Raw genomic sequence first — 20,470 nt, 5'->3', positions numbered from 1 at the left:
CTAACACACACACACAAAAAGACAACAATATGGAGGGCTCACTCTGCTCCCTGATAGGTCCATGGACAAGAAGAAGAGAATCAGAGGCTTTATAGGTTCCCGACAAAGAGGAAAGCAAGGCTCCTGCTTGTGACTCTCTGCAAATCCGGGAAATTAGGCCAGAAGAATCAGGAAGGAATGAGTGGTCTCTTTAGCAGCTGTTTATGAAAGGCCCTGCCACACTCATGCTTGAGAGTGAACATCCCAAAGGCCTTCAGACCTCTCGCTGTTTTCTCTTCAAGTTTCAAAACCCAGCATGGAACTGGGTTAATCCAGCAATAAATTTACTGGTGTGTCAGGAACAGAAAGAGGTATTTTTCATGCAGAAAATGTCTTTTGCTCCTCAAAAAGCTCTGTAAGCTTGACAATCAACCATGATTCGGTGTGGGGGGGGGAAGCAATGCAGAGGAATCCAATTGAGAAACCACCTCCCTGATTAAATACAACATTCGTTCAAGATATTAAAGTTCGTGCAGCTACTAAAATGTGTGCGTTTTTCATCAGCACCAGCAGGCTTGCTGAGTGTTTGGCTGTGTTTCGAATCACAGAGAGGCAGGTTATGCGGCTGAACACTAAGACTTAAATTATAGCCCTATGCGTTCCCCCAACACATCTCTAAGTTCTCCTGCAGTGACTTAAAAAAAAAAAGTCTCATTCATAAACCCCAGTATACAGTCCTTTCAAAAATCAATGTTTCTGTTGTCACACGCATACTGTCAAATGAACTAAAGAAGACATACTGGTCGATTCAAATCTATAGGCAGGAGCTGTTCAATGTGACTTCACTGCAAAGGAGAAATCTTCAATGGTATCATAATTCTGGATTCCATTTCCTGAATCAGGGGCACTGGAAAGACAAAAAGAAGACGAAAGCCTTGTTTGTCAATTCAAAAAGGCTTATGCAAAAGTTAAACGGATGAAACACGGGTAGGACTTGATCACCACTAAAATATTACACAAGTAAGCAGAAATGTCAAGGTTTTCTAGGGATGGTGGGTGGCATGCCCTCAGCAGACCCTCTAAACTTGAAGATGCAGACTATGCAAATAAAGAATTCTCTCATGCTGCCTGTGAGCCTCCTGTGTGCTCTACGCAAAGTGGGAATGGTGGGACTTTTAGGACAGTCGTGAGCCCTTTGCCAGTCTTCAGGACAAACTACAGCCAGAGTGGTGTAGTGGTTGAGAGTGGTGGACTCTAATCTGGAGAAGCAGGTTGGTTTCCCCATTCCTACACATGAAGCCAACTGGGTGACCTTGGGTTAGTTACGGTTCTCTCCGAACTCTCTCAGACCCACCTACCTCACAAGGTGTCTGTTGTGGGGAGAGGAAGGAGATTGTAAGCCAGTTTGACTCTCCTTAAAAGGTAGAGAAAGTTGGCATATAAAAACCAACCTTCTTCTACAAAGGAGCTGTGGCAGAGACTCAAAGGGAGAGCAGTGCAGGAATCCAAGCACCCCTTGGCCAAACCTCTCCACTGGATATGAACAAAGCCAAGTCTCAGAAGCGATGCAATTGGGAGTGGAAATTCCCTAGCAGGCTTCTAGATCACACCCTACCACAAGAGCAAGAGACTTGTTACCTGTGTAGTACACAAGCTCATCCCATCCAGGCTTATGCCATGCAGAGTTTCTTGTGTCTTCTCTGGACTGAAGATCTTTGTAAGCTGGGAGTATTAGAGGAAAATAAATCAATGTCTCGGTTTAAGTTTACACCCTCCTTGCAAACAGGGTTGAATGCCACAAGCAGGTTATAGATCCTAAATTCCTTTCACTGTCATGGCACCACTCACCCTTCCCCATGGGGCAGTATATCAATGAGGAGGCTTGGACCACATTCATGCACCAGTTTAAATGAACTGCTTGCAAGTGACAGGGGGATTAATTTGTAGGAGGAGCAGTACGAACTCTTTGTTAAAGAGGAGTGCATACCCCTGGCTCTTGAAATGTTCAGATGCCAGAGTTAGGGCCTGCTCCATCCCTTCCCAGGATGCCTCTTGTCAACCATAGACAGAAGGGCAGCTGCCTCCCTAGAAAGCAGAGAGGAGCTCTCTGGGGTCTTCTCAGGTCAGTTCAGTGATCTTCTTATGCATAAAATATGCACAGATGGTACATAAGTAAGCCATGACCTTCTAAATAACCCCTGTGGTATATCTAACAGAGTGGTTCCTCAGTGGAACAGGCTTCTTTGGGAGGTGGTAAGCTCTCCTTCCCTGGAGGTTTTTAAGAAGAGGTTAGATGGCCATCTGTCAGCAATGCTGATTCTATCACTTTAAGCAGATGATGAGAAGCAGGGCATCTTGGCCATCTTTTGGGCATGGTCACTGGGGGTGTGGGGGGAGGTACTTGTGAATTTCCTGCATTGTGCAGGGGGTTGGACTAGATGACCCCGGCGGTCCCAACTCTATGATTCTATGATCTAGCACTGTTTGCCTTTCAACGGAGGGCATGTCCTTTCCCATGCCCAACCACTGTAATAAGCACATGAACAAAACCAGACCTCTCTTCTGACAAAAATAAAAATACTGGGGTGCAAATAATTGCCAGCTGCATCCTTTATGAGCTATAATGGCAGGCAGGCAGGGAGGGAGGGTAGGGTGTACTCAGCGTCGCAATGAAACCTATCTTACCCCAGAGGTGATGGACCATATACAGCTGCCCAATCTGCGAGAAAAAGCCTCCAACGGCTTCTTCGTTGTCTTGTCGGAAACGAATGGCACGGGCCCTGAAAGGAAGAAGACGGGTCTTCAAAAACAGGACATGAGCTTCAGAGCTGAGACAGCGAAGGTAGGAGTAATTACCACAGCACCAGAATGCTGCAATGCCCCAGGCACCCCGCTGCTCCAAAACAAACTAAGCCCTCAATATTCAGAGCTTAAATCATTCAAGTTCCTACAAGCCCATATCCATTTAGTTTACACTAGAACACCTGGCACAATTTCAGCCAAATCGCTGTACACAAGGGTTACGGTTTGCATAATGCTTTTAATGCATTCAGTGTTTCATAACCTTTATCGCCTGCCCTCAAAACACAACCTTGAGTGGCAGGCCTGAATTCTTGCTGTTTTGAGAATGAAGAAGCAAGGCGAACAGTGCCATCCTGTGCAATCTTTGCAGTGTATGTGACTTGCCTAAGCCTACATAATAAATTCATAGGATTCAAATTCAGATCTTGCAAATCCATCCAAGCACAACTCACCAGCCCCACTGGACCACTTTAACCCAATGGCATGGTGAGCATATGAAACTGCCTCTGATAGAGTCAGACTACAGATTAATCTATTCCAGCATTACCGGCTGGCATTACTGGTAGCGGCTCTCTAAATTCTTTCCCAGGATACTTGAGAATTCCAGAGACTGAACCTGGGAACTTCTGCACTGAGTTTTGTTCCCTCTCAAGAAGTTTGGGGCTTTGCAGCAGGGCAGTCCTTCATATGAACTTCCATGAAGCAATCCCTTCAGGCGACAGATTCCAGAGGTGACAGTATTTTCCTAACTCCTAATCTCTATCTCTGCATGTCATTAAAACACAACAGCAGGACCATTCAGAGTTGGGGTGGGGGTAGATATCATTCCGACTTTTCCCCCTTTAGTTACAAAAATCTCAAGTCAGTTCTGCTTGGGAGGAAGTTATCAGATATTATGAGATGAAACTCCACAAAATTTTGTATCATTTATCTTTTAAAAAAAAACCTTATAGAAATAGGTCTCATCTTCCCATTTTAAGGAACAACTGAGGAGTTAAGACTCAACTCGGGTCAGCAAAAATTATGAAAAGCCCTTTCAAGAAACAGCAAGCCAAAATGTTGTTTTTCTCTGAGCGCCAACTCTGACATTTTTCCCTTGTAGGGCTTCTTATCCTCTTGGGTGTTCACCCTTCTCTGCGGGTCAACAAACCCAGGTAGCCAAACAACGAGTGAATGAGATCACTGTACCAGAGGACAGTGCCCCAAGATGAAACGCCAGGTCCTCACCTTACCAACTTGTTCTAAAAACAGTCTAGTGTTTTTGAAGGTTATTTACATTGAAGGATCAGTCACTGCACCATGAGAAAGCACTCATAACAGTCTGGCCAGATGTACCGATTTCTTTCCAGGATCAAGTTCCGGGAAAACTGTGGGTTTGTAGCAGAAGCAGGATGAACACAGCACTAACAGACTGGTGATTGCAACATCATGAACCCGCCTATTTACCCATCCTTTAAAAATGATTGTGTTGTAGTCAGCAATATGTTTTTAAAAAATAAGAAAGCAGATAGCCTGCCTACAGGGCAGGGGGGCAGAGCGGCAAGGCTGAAGACTGAAAACAGCTCCTAAGTACATTCAGCAAGGTTGAAGACTGATACAGCTCCTAAGTACATTTGTCTTTAACAAACCAAAGGCAGGAGAAAGTTGTTCTTACCCAAGAAGTAAAAAACAACGGTAACAGCTATTTCAATGTACAACATTTGCATGCATCCTTTTTAAAAAGGCTGACTTACCCTGCACTTTACAAAGCATTCACCCATTTATAGTTTTAGTCTGTGGTCTGCAAAGTCATGACCACAGGGTCGCCTCCCCCCAGTACTATAGTGGAAAACTATTTATTTATTTATTTATTATTTACATTTATATCCCGCCCTCATTCCCGGCGAGCAGGGCTCAGGGTGGCTCACAACACAGTCCAATGATTTGCTGCAAACAGCTAAAAGACCACAGGGATTGGAATTGACTCCTAGATTGAGAGGCTGGTTGGGCATATATTTAAAAACAACAACAAATAATTCTGCAATCACAGAAAGACACTTGGAAAACAAACACCTTGAATGTGGGGACAACGGGAGGAGGAAATCACTCACTGAGAAGAAGGAAAGTTAGCCCAACACGTATCCTGCCCAGAACAAGTATGTAGCAGCCATGAAAAGGGAGACTGAGTGTTCTGAATCATTTGGAAAGGAATGGAAAACAAAACAGAGACAAGAAATGGCCATCACTTCCATGGCTTGCTTGTGAACCTGTAGAGGAATATGGTTGGCCTCTGCGGGAGGCGGCATGCTGGATTTAACAGATCATGGTCAGATCCAGCATGGCAAGTCATATCTTCTCAGAAAGCTCCTTCCAGTACCCTCTTCACTGCCAGAACCCAATGCACAAATGCCTGCTTTGTATGTAAGTCTAGAATGCCATTCATAACACAGTGAAGGACACTTACCAGTAGTTTCCCCACTCAATCATTGTTCCAGGCTGAAAGAAAGAAAAAGGATACAAGTAGATCCTATGACCAGAATTCATCCTTCTGTTTCCCAGGACTCCCACAAAATCTTTCAGATTCTATTCAGTGAGTAAAAAGGCAATTCAAGAGACCAGCGATAAGAAGCAAGTATCCTTTACACTAGGGTTGGCCATTTGACCAATCAAAAAAGATTTCATATTGTCAAATACAGTCAAATCTTTTTAAAGCATTAATTTTACTTTTTTAAAAACCCTCAAAAGATATTGTAATATCCAGCAGGTCTCACGGTGATGCTAATTACAAAAACAATCGGTTAACGATTACTGCAAAACAATGACTGACATTATTTTTTGTACCTGTACTGAGTTATTACAACATCTAACAATATTAGGTAAGGTTCTTCTTATAAATGTGAACAATTTTCTCTTTGGCTTTTATCATGGAACACCAGGATCAGCCTGCAGTTACAATAAAACATCAGCAACTATTAGAAACTATAAGTCGGTTTTTAAAGACAGGTGTAACAAGTTGGCAGCAGGGCTGGGCAGCAGAAAGCCCCCTCTTCCATCCTAGCTAACAGATGGCATCAGAATGAAATGCAGATGGGAAGCTGCCATCTATGCAGGGGTACTGACCCTTTCTTTTTTTTAAAAAGAGGAATATATGAGTATCTGATCTCAGTTAAGTAGCAAGTTAATTGTTTAGTAATTAATTAGAGCCCCGTGGCGCAGAGTGGTAAGCTGCAGTACTGCAGTCCAAGCTCTGCTCACAACCTGAGTTCGATCCCGACGGAAGTCGGTTTCAGGTAGCCGGCTGAAGGTCAACTCAGCCTTCCATCCTTCCGAGGTCAGTCAAATGAGTACCCAGCTTGCTGGGGGTAAAGGGAAGATGACTGGGGAAGGCACTGGCAAACCACCCTGTAAACAAAGTCTGCCTAGTAAACGCTGGGATGTGACGTCACCCCATGGGTCAGGAATGACCCAGTGCTTGCACAGGGGACCTTTACCTTTTTTTAAATAGCAAGTAATCAATTACCGATACTTGACCAGCAAACCAATGTGAACACAGCTGTTGGTATTATTACAGATCTGGTCAGAAATATTATTTAGTGGATGTGGCTATCCACTGTTCAAAAGGCAGAACTTTCAAGAGAAAACCAGCAAACACTGATCCGCTGGCACAGTGTGATCTCTGTTGCCCACATCTACCAATAGCCAGGCTGTCCTGTACTCGACCAACAACAACCTTTCAACAATATTTAACGGCAGATATAAAAACATAAGAAAAGCCCTGCTGGATCAGACCAAGGTCCCTCAAGTCCAGCAGTCTGTTCACACAGTAACCAACCAGGTGCTTCTAGAAAGCCCCCAAGCAAGACGACTGCAGCAGCAGCATCCTGCCTGTGTTCCACAGCACCTAATATAATAGGCATGCTCCTCTGATACCGTAGAGAACAGGTATGCATCATGACTAGTATTCATGTTGACTGGTAGCCATGGGTAGCCCTATCCTCCATGAACATGTCCACTCCCCTCTTAAAGCCTTCCAAGTTGGAAGCCATAAGAAAAGCCCTGCTGGATCAGACCAAGGTCCATCGAGTCCAGCAGTCTGTTCACACAGAGGCCAACCAGGTGCTTCTAGGAAGCCCACAGAGTGTGTTGCTGGAGAACAGTCTGACGTTTAGTCTCTAACTTGTAACTACCTGAATCCTCTGTTACCTTGGTAAAAGAGAGACATTTCTGAGGAAAGGATGGTGACAGGCACAGTTTAATTTTAACTTTTAAAAAATCATATTCTATAAAATCTAAAAGGGCACTCACACGAAGTAGGTAGGACCGTAGTTCATAGATATTGGGCCCCGGCCTGGAAACTGGTTCATTCCAGAAACTGAACTCCAGAAGCAGCTGATTCTTGCGCGAAAGAAGCATATTTCCTCTCGCTTTGCGAAACTCCATGAACTCCTAAAAAAATACAAAGAGTGCAAAGTGTAATAGCAGGATGCTAGGTGTACTAATTAAAAAACTGATCCAGTGTTTGCTATTTGGTTCCTGGAATTAACAGTTTAAAACTCAAATGCCTCCAAAGTTGATCCCAGGAAAGATGCCCTTCGGGGCACCTTAATGACAGACAAACTCTTGCAACAAGAAGAAGAGTTGGTTTTTATATGCCGACTTTCTCTACCACTTAAGGGAGACTCAAACCGGCTTACAATCACCTTCCCTTCCCCACAACATACACCCTGTGAGGTAGGTGAAGCTGAGAGAATGTGACTTGCCCAAGGTCACCCAGTTGGCTTCATGTGTAGGAGTGGGGAAACAAATCCAGCTCACCAGATTAGCCTCCGCCACTCCTGTGGCGAAGTGGGGAATCAAACCTGGTTCTCCAGATCAGACTCCACCGCTCCAAACCACTGCTCTTAACCACTCCACCACGCTGGCTCCCAAGTACATACTGAACAAGTACATACTGAAAGTTCAGAAGGCAACAAAAAAGATTTTTGCAGAACTGACGGCCACTAAAGGCCAAAGGAGAAGATGGGTTTATATATGCTGACTTTCTCCACCACTTAAGGAAGAGTTAAACTGGCTTGCAATCGCCTTCCCTTCCTCTCCCCACAACAGACACCTTGTGAGGTAGGTGGGGCAGTTATGGAAAAGGGCTTCCCTGTTTCTGGCATCTGTTCCATAATTCTTTACTGGCATAATTTACAAGGGATGATGCTTCATCCGAACAGCACTGAAAGTTACTGTACTTTCGACACCAGCACACCGTGCACAGTTTATGGAGTGACAGCAGGGCGTGCAACACTCCATAGCTCTTATTTTCCAAACCACATGACAGCCTTGGGAAACCTAGAGTTTAAACCTCACAGTTTATGCTCCGATAGAAGATGCTTCAAGCAGAAGTCATAGTGTGAGTGTTTAGTGCCGTCAAGTCGCTTCCGACTCATGGCAACCCTATGAATGAATGTTCTCCAAAACGGCCTGTCCTTAACAGCCTTGCTCAGATCTTGCAAATTGAGGGCCGTGGCTTCCTTTATAGACTCAATCCATCTCATGTTGGGTCTTCCTCTTTTCCTGCTGCCTTCCACTTTTCCTAGCACGATTGTCTTTTCCAGTGACTCTTGTCTTCTCATGTGACCAAAGACTGACAGCCTCAGTTTAGTCATTTCAGCTTCTAGGGTCATACTACCTAAACAAAATCCCACTGAATTCAGCAGGATCACCCGATTCTGAATAGGGTGGAGCTGAGGCTGTCCAGCTTTGTACCTGGCCTTACCTTATCATGTCGAAGCTTGCTCATGACCTCTGTAAGGGCTGGGTAGCCTCCCTCGTACCGCCACAGGTGGACTGGAATCAAAAGGTGGCAAGTTTTAAAGTTCTCACCTCTTTAGAGAGGCACTCCTGGCTCATTCTGCCCACCTCTTTGCTTCAGATGGGTACCAGCTCCTGACTTCTAGCCTCCACATGAATGGGTAAACCACTCTGCTTTATTTCAGGGCCCGTTAAGACCACTCAAGTCACGAAGCCATGCTAGAGCCCAGTTTCCTGAGCCACCCATCGCTCCCTTGAAAGCCTTCTGAGCCTTAGGTAAAGATAGTCCCCTGTGCAAGCACCAGGTCATTACTGACCCATGGGGAAATGTCACATCACAATGTTTTAGGCAGACTGTGTTTACAGGGTGGTTTGCCATTGCCTTCCCCAATCGTCTACACTTTACCCCCAGCAAGCCGAGTACTCATTTTACTGTCCTTGGAAGGACAGAAGGCTGAGTCAACCTTGAGCCGGCTACCTGAAACCGACTTCGGTCGGGATCGAACTCAGGTCGTGAGCAGAGCTTGGGCTGCAGTACTGCAGCTTACCACTCTGTGCCACGGGGCTCTTTTCTGAGCCTTGGTCACCTGGTAGTTGACTTTGCTCAATGCCCCGCCCTCTCTGGTTCATTACCCTCTGGCTGCCCTTTGATTCCTGGACCTTGCTCAGCAACCCATAGGTTCTCAGCCTGGCTAGAACAGAGCACCTGTTGCAAACACACATCACTGGAACAGTTGCAGGTTCTGTTGTACATCTATCTCCTACCAGCCTGATCTTGCTCTCCGTACCACGTGTTCCACGTCCCCACCAGTGTACATGGATACTCCTTCCCTTCATGGATCTTTGGCAGCACCTCTTGACTTAAAAAAGAAAAAGGGAACATAGAGATCATGTTGAATTTCCTTCACCACGGCTGATCCTTAGAACAAAATCACAGCCCTCTCACCCAATGTAAACATGCAGCCTTAGAGATGGATTTTAAAAATTGCCACCAAAAGGGAAAATAATAATAATAATAATACGTATTGCTGGCCTCCCTACCTTCCCCCCTATTTTATTTTATTATATAGAACTGCTCTGAATCTTCCAGCAACTGGTTTCCTGACGATATACCATCGACATGTTAAATTACTGTTATTGTTTTAATATTTTTAAATATGACTGTTTGTATCTTTTTATGTGATTAATTTGTTGAAACCTGCCCTGAGCCCAACCTTGGCTGGGGATTAGAGGGCGGGATAGAAACTGAATAAGAATTCCACCACCACGCAGTTTGCCCGTTTATACTTATTATTTGACAACTCCTCGTCTTTCTAGAGCCTTCTGGTTAGCTAGATTGAATGCTAACCCCTCTATGGTTATGCAGTGCAGAATTCTGAATATACCATACCCAGACAGGTCCTGTCCTTGCTCTTCTGGCTCTATTGATTCATTAGCTCATGCCCTCTTGGAATGCCGCTTTTATGAGGAACTCCGATCATGTTATATCTCTCTCTTTTTAACATATAAATCTAATGCCTCTGTGTCTGACATAATACCTTTTTAATTAAGTAACAGGGATGCCAAGGCTACATTGTCAGTGGCAAGATTTATTTCAGTCCTTATATTCGTCAAACATTAGATTTACACTGCTCAAGATCAATGGATCAAGGAGCTTCTAAGGGATAAAGGAAAAGGAAGGAAGGAAGGAAGGAAGGAAGGAAGGAAGGAAGGAAGGAAGGAAGGAAGGAAGGAAGGAAGGAAGGAAGGAAGGAAGGAAGGAAGGAAAGAAAGAAAGAAAGAAAGAAAGAAAGAAAGAAAGAAAGAAAGAAAGAAAGAAAGAAAGAAAGAAAGAAAGAAAGAAAGAAAGAAAATAATTTTGAGTGGAGGAATTATTTTAGAATGAAAATTCTAATTCATGAGACAAGAAGCTTCTTCTCTGCGCAGCATTATTTGATGCACGTTTGGTCAAAAGTGTATCCCGCTATATTCACTGGGGTTTATGTTCAACTAAATCTGGATGAGACTGCAATTTTAAAGAGCAGTATCTTTTTAAAACTCCTGTGCCTCTGGAACAGCTTACTCCTTGGGTGGCCTTGGGCCAGTCATTCTCTCTCAGCCCAACCAACCTTAGGGTTCCTCTCATCTGAACAGCCGTTGCCTGATTATACCACCACTGATCCAAAGTCCATTGTGCTGCTCTCTGAATTAAAAAATAGCCAGAGAAGCCAACAGAGATCCCACACCACAGCTCCCTGTATCAACAGAGCTGAGGGATGTCTACACTGGTTGTTCTTGGCTATAAATCAAACCCCCTGTTTTTGTAACCACTTCTAAATGCTGCAGTCGTGCATCCCATTTTTTCTAACTCTGAGAGAATAAGCACCTTGGTTGTGCTCGTTTTTGCCCACAAAATAGACATAGAACAAGAGCTCGTTTTTATACCCCGATTTTCTCTACCTTTAAGGAGTCTCAAAGCGGCTTACAATCGCCTTCCCTTCCCCTCCCCACAACGGACACCCTGTGAGGTAGGTGGGACTGAGAGAGTCTGGAGTTAACTGTGACTAGCCCAAGGTCACCCAGCAGGCTTCATGTGTAGGAGTGTGGAATCAAACTGGGTTCTCCAGATTAGAGTCTTCTGCTCCTAACCACTATACCAGTGGTGTCAAACTCAATTGTTACAAGGGCCGGATATGACATAAATGGGCCGGGCCATACCTCACCAACCCAGATTGAGAGTGGGGGGGTGGGGGGTGGCTGCTTTGGCTGGCTCACAGGCCGGGTAAGAGTTTCAAGGGGCCAGATCCAGCCCCTGGGTCTTATATTTGACACCCCTGCACTACACCATGCTGAGGGGTTGGCTAGGAAACCCTACACAAGCTGATTTCATTACATTCATGAGAGCCAGAGTGTTTCAATTTTCCTTCTTCTAAACCAAAACTAAGTCTATTGTTATTAATATTTGCATAATCAATGTACAAGGCACTTTAAAGAATACAAAAATATAGATCCCTGCTTCCTAAAATTTGATACAAGGGAGACAACAGATAGGGGAGGGAAGCAGAGGAGGGGATAAACATCCATCCATTCCAACTATATGTATTTAGTCTGAAGCATCAAGTTTCAGAAGGGGATTTTAAGAGCTTCACAGAAAAGGTGAGTTTTGAGGAGAGATCTGAAAGAGACAGGCAGCATCAAGCAGATGGTCTGGGGGCAATTCTAGACATAAATCACAGCCTCTAGCTTCAAGTCAGCTGCAAATCCCTGGTTTCTTTTTTCTATCCTCTTCCTCTTTATTCTTCCCCACTGTCTAAATCTAGATTACTAGCTCCTTGGGGGAAGAGGCCTGTTTTTTTTTTTTTTAATTTATATTATTTTGCACACTGGCAGCACTGCAGAGCTAGTTATAAGACCAGTTTTAAATCCCTGAGGCACTCAACACAACACCAGGACTTACCAAAGTTGGTTGTAGGAGTCTAGGCATTCTGGTTTGACATTGTGAACTGAAAAAGCAACAATCAAGAACAAAGGTTTAAGGTAAGAAACAATACCCGGGCTGTCACTAGCATGGGTACTAAGCCATTAGATATGTGTGAATTTGCATATGAATAAGACAACAGTTCAGAGGGCATTTTTTGGGGGAAAGACTGCGTGTATTACAGCAGGCGCTATTCAGAAAAGGTATTCTATAGTTCGGACAGTCAAGCCCTCTGAGCCGCAGTATTCTGCAAAAGAGCTCAAAAGTCAACGTAGACCCACTAGGGATCTAGAAAGTAGCAGTGTATCATCAGCATACAGTAGGATTGGTATAGGAGTTTGTGCTAGTACAGGGGGATGGAACTGTTGGTTATTTAGTCTGGAAACCATGTAGTTAATATGAAGATTAAACAATGTGGGGGGGCCAGCAGACATCCCTGTCTTACTCCCTTCTGTACAGAGAAGGAATTGGACAGATGCCCTTCAGAGGTACAGCGAACCTGGGCAGCCGATGATTCATAAAGCCGAAAAGGCACTCTTTCCTGTGTGTGAGAGAGAACAGGAAATGTACCCACCACACAAGGATCTGTAAGCGCTTAACATTGAAAATAATCAACCTCTTAAAAGTCTGCTACCCATTAACAGGGGGCACCATTTTAATCAATCGAAACAGTTTAAATAGTTAAATCTAATCGATTAATGAACTAAATGCTTCAAGTGGATATATATAAATAAAGCAAAAGGTGGGAAAAGAAGAAACACTGAAACATAAAGCCAGTGACTCACACTGTATTTTATAGAGACTGCTGGTCTCCCTTTTGGCTAAGAGGTTGGAGTGAGCATCTTTCCTGGGATCGACTTTGCGGACAAACAATGATTTCAACCAGCTGTCTTCACCAGATCGGTTACTGGATGACACCAGGCCCCTGCAAGTTAAGAAAGACAGTATCAAAACAGTATTTCTACCACTTCACCAAGTTCTGTGCATTATCTTTAGACTTCACACTGTCAGCCTGCGAAAGGTGCTGACACCATTTTGTGAGTCCCCCTTGGCGTGTCTGAGGAAGATGTGGTTCGGACCATCCTGACTCCCAGCACTACTACTTTTAAACCATCACTACATATGGAAGCTATGGACACATTATCCAGCAGCGGACAGATGGTGTCTGCGTCTGCTGCTGGACAATGTGCTGACTCAAGGTCATCCAAAGGATTAAACACCTGCTCCATTACAAGTACCCACGTCCTAGACAAGAATGGTCTACAAAAGCAAGAGGTTAGTCCTACAGGATTCTGACAATGAGTCAAAATACAGCCAGCAAATCAACAACAGAAGAACGTTGGCACTTGCAGGCTCAAATTATGGGCCTTTGTAGACACTGTGGTTTTTCTGCAGGATCTATATATCAACAAAGGAGTGGTGGCAGATTTTGAGTGCCGCTAAAGGTGGCAGAATGGAATGCAAGCAGATCTGAGCAGAGTGTGCAATCTGCCAAGAAGTTGCCCTGCGTGGCATAGTGTGGCGTAGTGGTTAAGAGCAGTATAGTGGTTAAGAGACTTAGAAAATTTTGAGTGCCACTAAAGGTAGCAGAATGGATGCAGATGTATCTGAGCTGGTTGTGCAATCTGCCAAGAAGTTGCCCTATGTGGCGTATTGTGTGGCGTAGTGGTTAAGAGCCGTGGACTCTAATCTGGAGAACTGGGTTCGATTCCCCACTCCTCCACATGCAGCCTGTTTGAGCCCTTGGGCTAGTCACAGTTCCCTCAGAACTCTCTTAGCCCCACCTACCTCACAAGGTGCCTATTGTGGGAAGGGAAAGGGAAGGTGATCGTAAGCCACTTTGAGACTCCTTAAAGGTAGAGAAAAGCAGGGTATAAAAATCAATTCTTCCTCTTCTTCAGAATGAAAGCTCCATGAGAGCATATTGTAAGTATCTTTGTTAACTACTGGGACATCATAATGTGTGATGTTAAATTGTTACTTGTATTTGTGTGTTTGTATGTGCGAGATAAAAAAAATAAAAAACTACAAATTAAAAAAAAAAACTACTGGGACAGGTGTTACACCTAGATTTCTTACTTTGCGCCCTAAGATACCTGGTCATAAATTTATAAATATCAGATAGTTGGGGAAATCACTTACCCAGCTACAGGACCTTGCCCAAGCAGGCCCTACAGTTGTGGGGAAATCATGAACACATGAACACATGAAGCTGCCTTATACTGAATCAGACCCTTGGTCCATCACGGTCAGTATTGTCTACTCAGACCGGTAATGGCTGTCCAAGGTCTCAGGCAGAGGTCTTTCACTTCACCTACCTGCCTAGTCCCTTTAACTGGAGGTGCCGGGGATTGAACCTGGGACCTTCTGCACGCCAAGCAGATGCTCTACCACTGAGCCACGGCCCCTCCCACTCCTCAAGTCTAAATCATGGCTTAGCAATACAAACTGGGAGGAAAAACAGGTGTTTAACACTGCAGTCCTAAGCAGAATTATGCCCTTCGAAGTACACTGATGTCAATGGGTTGAAAAGGGTGTTAACTTTGATTAGGACTGTACTGCAAGTTACCTTTTAATCAAATCTAGTGGAGAAGGGAGTGAGCCAGCACATAGGCCATTCAGAGTGTCTTTGATTGCCTAAAGCTTGGAGCCCTATTTATATTATCCAAATGTTCTGCACCTAACTGTCTATGTGCTGTGTTTCAATACAGCTGATACAAGGCTAAAAGGCAAAACACATAGCACAAAGACTTTCTCCCACTATCCAGATTTGCAAACAATGTTATTGTTATCTTGAAGAACCCACTTGTATCTCATTTCCCCATAAGCTGTGACCTAGAGTGCATGATTTTATTATCTTCCATGCAAGCTAGCGAAGATTATCTGATGTTTACACAGTTTGCTGAAAGTAAAAGTTAAGACAGCACACATCCTTGTTGTCAGACTAGGAGATGATGTGGTGTAGTGTAGCGTAGGAAATGACCTGTGATCCGGAAGGCTGCTGGTTCAAGTCTAATCTCGGCCACATATTCACTAAGTGGTCTTTAGCAACCCTATCTAGTAACTAGGAGCTCAGAGTGGTGCACTTTGTCCTCCCTTATTTTAGCCTCACAACACCGCTGTGAGATACGTTAGGCTCAGTGAGAGTGACTAGCTCAAGGTCACCCAGCAAGCCTCATGGCAGAGGGGATTTGAACCTGTGGCTCCCAAGTCCTAGGCCAACACTCTAATTATGACACTTCAAGCCTCTCTCTGTCAGCCTCAGTCCTCCCATCTGCAATATGGGATAACAAGCAGGTGACCCGCAATATCTGGAGAGGGGCATCTCATTTCCCCCATTGTTTCCTTTCCCTTCTCTGTAAGCTCCCATGTTCTCTCCCATTTCTTGCTTCCTTGTCTCTTTCCTCACCACCAGCCAAACTTGCTGCCCCCATCTTTGGCTTTCCATCCTTCCCTCCCCAGGTAGTCTGGCTAAGTTGCAAAAGTAATGTGCTACCAGACTTGCACCGCACAGTGGCTACTGGGCCAAGCAAGTTATGTGACTTGTGAATCACTGCCAGGCCTGGCCCTGGCAAGTCTTCCTCCATCAATGGACAGGACATGGGGGGGAAGGACCTTTTCCTGGGCTGTTTTGGCTTCCCCATCCACCCCTGCCTCCTCACTGCAACTTTGCTTTACAGAAACCAAGGCTTTGAAGATTGCAGTATCACTGAGGTTGCCTAGCAAAACCCAGAATGCCTACTGAAAGCTCAGTGGGCATTCTTTTCTTAAAGCTACAGGTGTTGTTTTTATTATTTTCAGAAGCTTTAACCCCCAATGTTTTGTTTTTACATTTCAGATTTTTCTGCAAACCAGGGACTTCCTCCCCATCTGCCTCCACTCTGTGATTTCTTTGATCCACTCTATGGTAGGGATCCCCGGAGTGGTCCCCAGGTGGTGTCCATGGGCACTACTGCACCTGTGGACACTTTTCCTGATGCCCTCCAAGTGCTTTAGAAAGGGTTAGGTGGGCTTTTGCCCAGCAGGGCTTCTGATTGGCTGTGCAAATTAAAAGGTATCCTGTTAACCGGAGGTTCTGCCTGAAATATTGAAGAGGTACTATTAGAGTTATATATAACATCGCTCCCTAACATTTTGTAGTTGGTTCTGCCTCCTGCGGCAGACATTTTGTGCTGGTGCCCACCACCCCGTATCAGAATTTAAAAGGTGCACCAAAGGTCAAAAAGGTTGGGGACCCCAGCTCTGCGGCCTGGTTTGGAATTAGATATAATGATAATACCGGCTTGCCTTACAAGTATGTTGTAAAGATTACTGTGGCAATCTGTCAGAAGCACTTTGAAGAATGGAAAAGTTATAGAAATGCTACGTATTATTACTAGCAGAGCCTTTGTCCAGGGATGGAAAAATCACTGACAGCGAAATACATGACATTATATGATTATTTTTTCCAGTACTATGTGGCACTTAAACATTTGTCTCCTAAATTTTTGCTTCTGGGAAACTGACATGTTTTTCAATTCAGATGTTTGTCGACTTGGCCATAGATCCAAACACAACTTTACAGAACAGAAGGAAACATATACATCAATTAGAGCCAATACAAACAACCCCTTGCCCTTGTGTCTATGATGATTTGCCTCAGTTTTTCAACTGCAAGAGCAAACAAAGCCACTTAAACTTCTGACTCCACTTGCAGGAAAACATTTGATTTTTATTGGTTTGCACAAGAGCTGCAAGAGGAAAGCAAGAGACAGAACATAAACAGCGACGGACATCCTCAACTGGGCCAGCACCACATATACAGTGTGTACTATCAATCGGAATAGGAGCCCCATGGTGCAGAGTGGTAAGCTGCAGCACTGCAGTCAAAAGCTGTTTTCACGACCTGAATTCGATCCCAAAGGAAGTCGGTTTCGGTAGCCAGCTCAAGGTTGACTCGGCCTTCCATCCTTCCAAGGTCGGTAAAATAAGGACCCAGCTTGCTGGGGGTAAAGGGAAGATGACTGGGGAAGGCACTGGCAAACCACCCCGTAAACATAGTCTGCCTAGTAAATGTCGGGATGTGATGTTACCCCATGGATCAGGAATGACCCGGTGCTTGACAGGGGACTACCTTTACCTTTACTATCCATCAGAGTATTCCTATAATATCCCTCCAGAAATTCAAGGGAAACTAGCTAGACAATTTTACAAGTGAAACCTTCCCTATTTGCTATAACCTGAATATGCACAATCTCAAGGTCAGAATGCCCACAAGGCCCCCAGATTTCAGCACCATATAGGGCTTGCAGATAATTTCTCACTAGAAATAGTTTCTTGTTCTTTCTTTGCAGCAGAAAGAGCCCATTTCCACAAATGCCAATTTCCACAAAACTCCCATCACTGATGACGGGATTGTTCTTTTATCGGTCTGAAACAGAGGAACAAGGGGGAAATTTATTTGGGCCAAGAAAAAAAGGCATATGTTTGGATACAGAAGAAGTTCCTGTTGGAAGGCGTGTGTAGGTTTTTTAAAAAATTACCACGGGGCAAGAGACCAGGGGTTTGAGTATTACGCAGCTTCCAGAATGAGATGGAAGGAGAGTCTGCCTACATGTCTTTTGGAAGGGTGGGGGTTATAGGTAGAATTGGCAACCTCCAAGTGGTAAGCCAAAATAGACACCTCTGTGTATAAGTGTAGTTACTCCAAATCTAACACAGATCAACCATACAAAGTATAGCTAAACAACAGACAGTATTATACAATAAGTCCTATTCCTTAAGCATAAAGACACAAAGTCACAATATTTCTAGAAATAGGAGTTTTTGTATGCGTTTGACAAAGTTATTGTATAATATAGTCTGTTGTTTAGCTATACTTTGTATGGTTGATCTGTGTTAGATTTGGAGTAACTACACTTATACACAGAGGTGTCTATTTTGGCTTACCACCTGGAGGTTGCCAACTCAACCTATAACCCCCACCCTTCCAAAAGACATGTAGGCAGACTCTCCTTCCATCTCATTCTGGAAGCTGCGTAATACTCAAACCCCTGGTCTCTTGACTTTGTATGGTCAATCTGTGTTAGATCTGGAGTAACCTCCAGGTGGTGGCAGGAGATCACCCGCTATTACAACTGATCTCCAGCCGATAAGAGATCAGTTCCCCTGGAGAAAACGGCCACTTTGGCCATTGGATTCTATGGCATTGAAGTAGGGTCGCCAATCTCCAGGTACTAGCTGGAGATCTCCTGCTATCACAACTGATCTCCAGCTGATAGCGATCAGTTCCCCTGGAGAAAACGACCGCTTTGGCCATCGGACTCTATGGCATTGAAGTAGGGTTACCAACTAACAGGGGTGGCTGGAGATCTCCTGCTATCACAACTGATCTCCAGCCGATAGTGATCAGTTCCCCTGGAGAAAACGGCCGCTTTGGCCATCAGACTCTATGGCATTGAAGTAGGGTTGCCAACTTCCAGGTGGTGGCTGGAGATCTCCTGCTATGACAACTGATCTCCAGCCGATAGCGATCAGTTCCCCTGGAGAAAACGGCCGCTTTGGCCATCGGACTCTATGGAATCGAAGTCCATCCCTCCCCAAACCCCGCCCTCCTCAGGCTCCACCCCACCCCCCAAATCTCCAGGTCATTTCCAACCCGGAGTTGGCAACCCTCGTTATAGGGTCAGGGGCTGTCAGTGGGAGCCCGGAAGTGGGATTTGCCCGCCTCCACCTGCTCATCCCTCTTGGCCACGCCCCCCAAATTGTATATCTGAAGATTCTGATGTAGCAACTGCAGCCCTGAGCCAGGATTGGCCACCGTCCAACACGTGATTGATTTTATTTAAAACATTTTTATGCCGCTTTTCCAACCCAGCTCAGTCCCCCCCTCCTGTGAGGAAATACGAGGAAGGGACTATTATCACTATTCCATAAGATGAGGAGAATGGCGGCCCCTCCCCCCTTTTTCCCCTCAGGGAGGGAGGAACCCCCAGGCGAGGCCTTGACCTTGAGGGAGGCGGAGAGCCGACCTTGCCCCCTCCCTCCGTCGCCCCCCCTCGCGCGCGCCACCCCCCTTTCCCGCCATATTCTCCCCTCGCGCCCTCCCTCCCCCGCCCCCCGCGGCTCCCCTCACCTGAGGGGAAAAAGGCGGGAAGCGGCCCCCTGTTCGCAGAAGGGGCGGAAGCGGGCCCCGCTCCCCCGCAGCAGCGCCCCGGCCGCCATCTTGACCGCCAAGCTGAGCGGAGGGGGGGAGAGAAGGGAAGGGGGCGCAGTGCGCCCCGGCGGCCGCTAGGGGGACCCCCTTGAGAGAAGAATTGAGAGGGGGGGGAGGAACACAGGTTGAGTGAGAAAAGGTGGGAAATGATCTGATCCCAGGCAGACCTCTGCACCCATCCCGACCAAGTTCGTTCGTTCGTTCGTTCGTTTCTATCTATCGATCTATCGATCTATCGATCTATCATCTATCATCTATCATCTATCAATCATCTTTTCCTTTCTTTCCTTATGTTCTATCCATCTATCCATCCATCCATATTTATTTGTGGCTTATGTTCTTATGTTATCTCTCTCTCTCTCTCTCTCCCTACCTATCTATCTTCTTTCTTTCCTTTCTTTCTTTCTTTCTTCCTTTCCTTTCTTTCTTCCTTTCCTTTCTTTCTTTCTTTCTTTCTTTCTTTCTTTCTTTCTTTCTTTCTTCCTTTCTTTCCTTTCTTTCTCAATTATCTTTATTTGCGGCTTATGTTCTTATGTTTTCTTTCTTTCCTTTCTTTCTTTTTTCTTTCTTTCTTTCCTTTCTTTCCTTCTTTCCTTTCTTTCTCAATTATCTTTATTTGCGGCTTATGTTCTTATGTTTTCTTTCTTTTTTCTTTCTTTTTTCTTTCTTTCTTTTTTCTTTCTTTCTTTCTTTCCTTTCTTTCTCAATTATCTTTATTTGCGGCTTATGTTCTTATGTTTTCTTTCTTTTCTTTTCTTTCTTTTCTTTCTTTTCTTTCTTCCCTTCCCTTCCCTTCCTTTCCTTTCTTTCTCAATTATCTTTATTTGCGGCTTATGTTCTTATGTTTTCTTTCTTTCTTTCCTTTCTTTCTTTTTTCTTTCTTTCTTTCCTTTCTTTCCTTCTTTCCTTTCTTTCTCAATTATCTTTATTTGCGGCTTATGTTCTTATGTTTTCTTTCTTTTTTCTTTCTTTCTTTTTTCTTTCTTTCTTTTTTCTTTCTTTCTTTCTTTCCTTTCTTTCTCAATTATCTTTATTTGCGGCTTATGTTCTTATGTTTTCTTTCTTTTCTTTTCTTTCTTTTCTTTCTTCCCTTCCCTTCCCTTCCTTTCCTTTCTTTCTCAATTATCTTTATTTGCGGCTTATGTTCTTATGTTATCTGTCTGTCTATCTATTTATTTATTTGCAGCTTATGTTCTTATGTTTTCTTGCTTGCTTGCAGACAGATAAAACACAAAAAGTAACCCTGTCCAGATTATTCT

At 44.5% G+C, this 20,470-nt stretch overlaps 1 protein-coding gene across 1 annotated transcript; it reads right to left on the bottom strand.

Moving 5' to 3' along the window:
• Positions 1-717: 717 nt before the first annotated feature.
• Positions 718-19,219, bottom strand: NIPSNAP2 (nipsnap homolog 2). Its single transcript, XM_056865114.1, has 10 exons — positions 19,131-19,219; positions 12,802-12,941; positions 11,996-12,041; positions 9,325-9,419; positions 8,525-8,595; positions 7,066-7,206; positions 5,225-5,256; positions 2,665-2,759; positions 1,618-1,701; positions 718-886 (listed from the first exon to the last, which is right to left on the bottom strand). Exons 1-10 carry the CDS (start codon positions 19,217-19,219, stop codon positions 822-824), a joined length of 858 nt encoding a protein of 285 aa, XP_056721092.1. The 3' UTR covers positions 718-821.
• Between the last annotated feature and the right edge of the window lie 1,251 nt (positions 19,220-20,470).

Source organism: Euleptes europaea, chromosome 19 (genome assembly GCF_029931775.1).
Source record: "Euleptes europaea isolate rEulEur1 chromosome 19, rEulEur1.hap1, whole genome shotgun sequence".
In the NCBI taxonomy this organism is placed as follows: domain Eukaryota; kingdom Metazoa; phylum Chordata; class Lepidosauria; order Squamata; family Sphaerodactylidae; genus Euleptes; species Euleptes europaea.
Note: the sequence above shows the minus strand (reverse complement) of the source record. Positions and strands in the feature narration are given on the sequence as shown.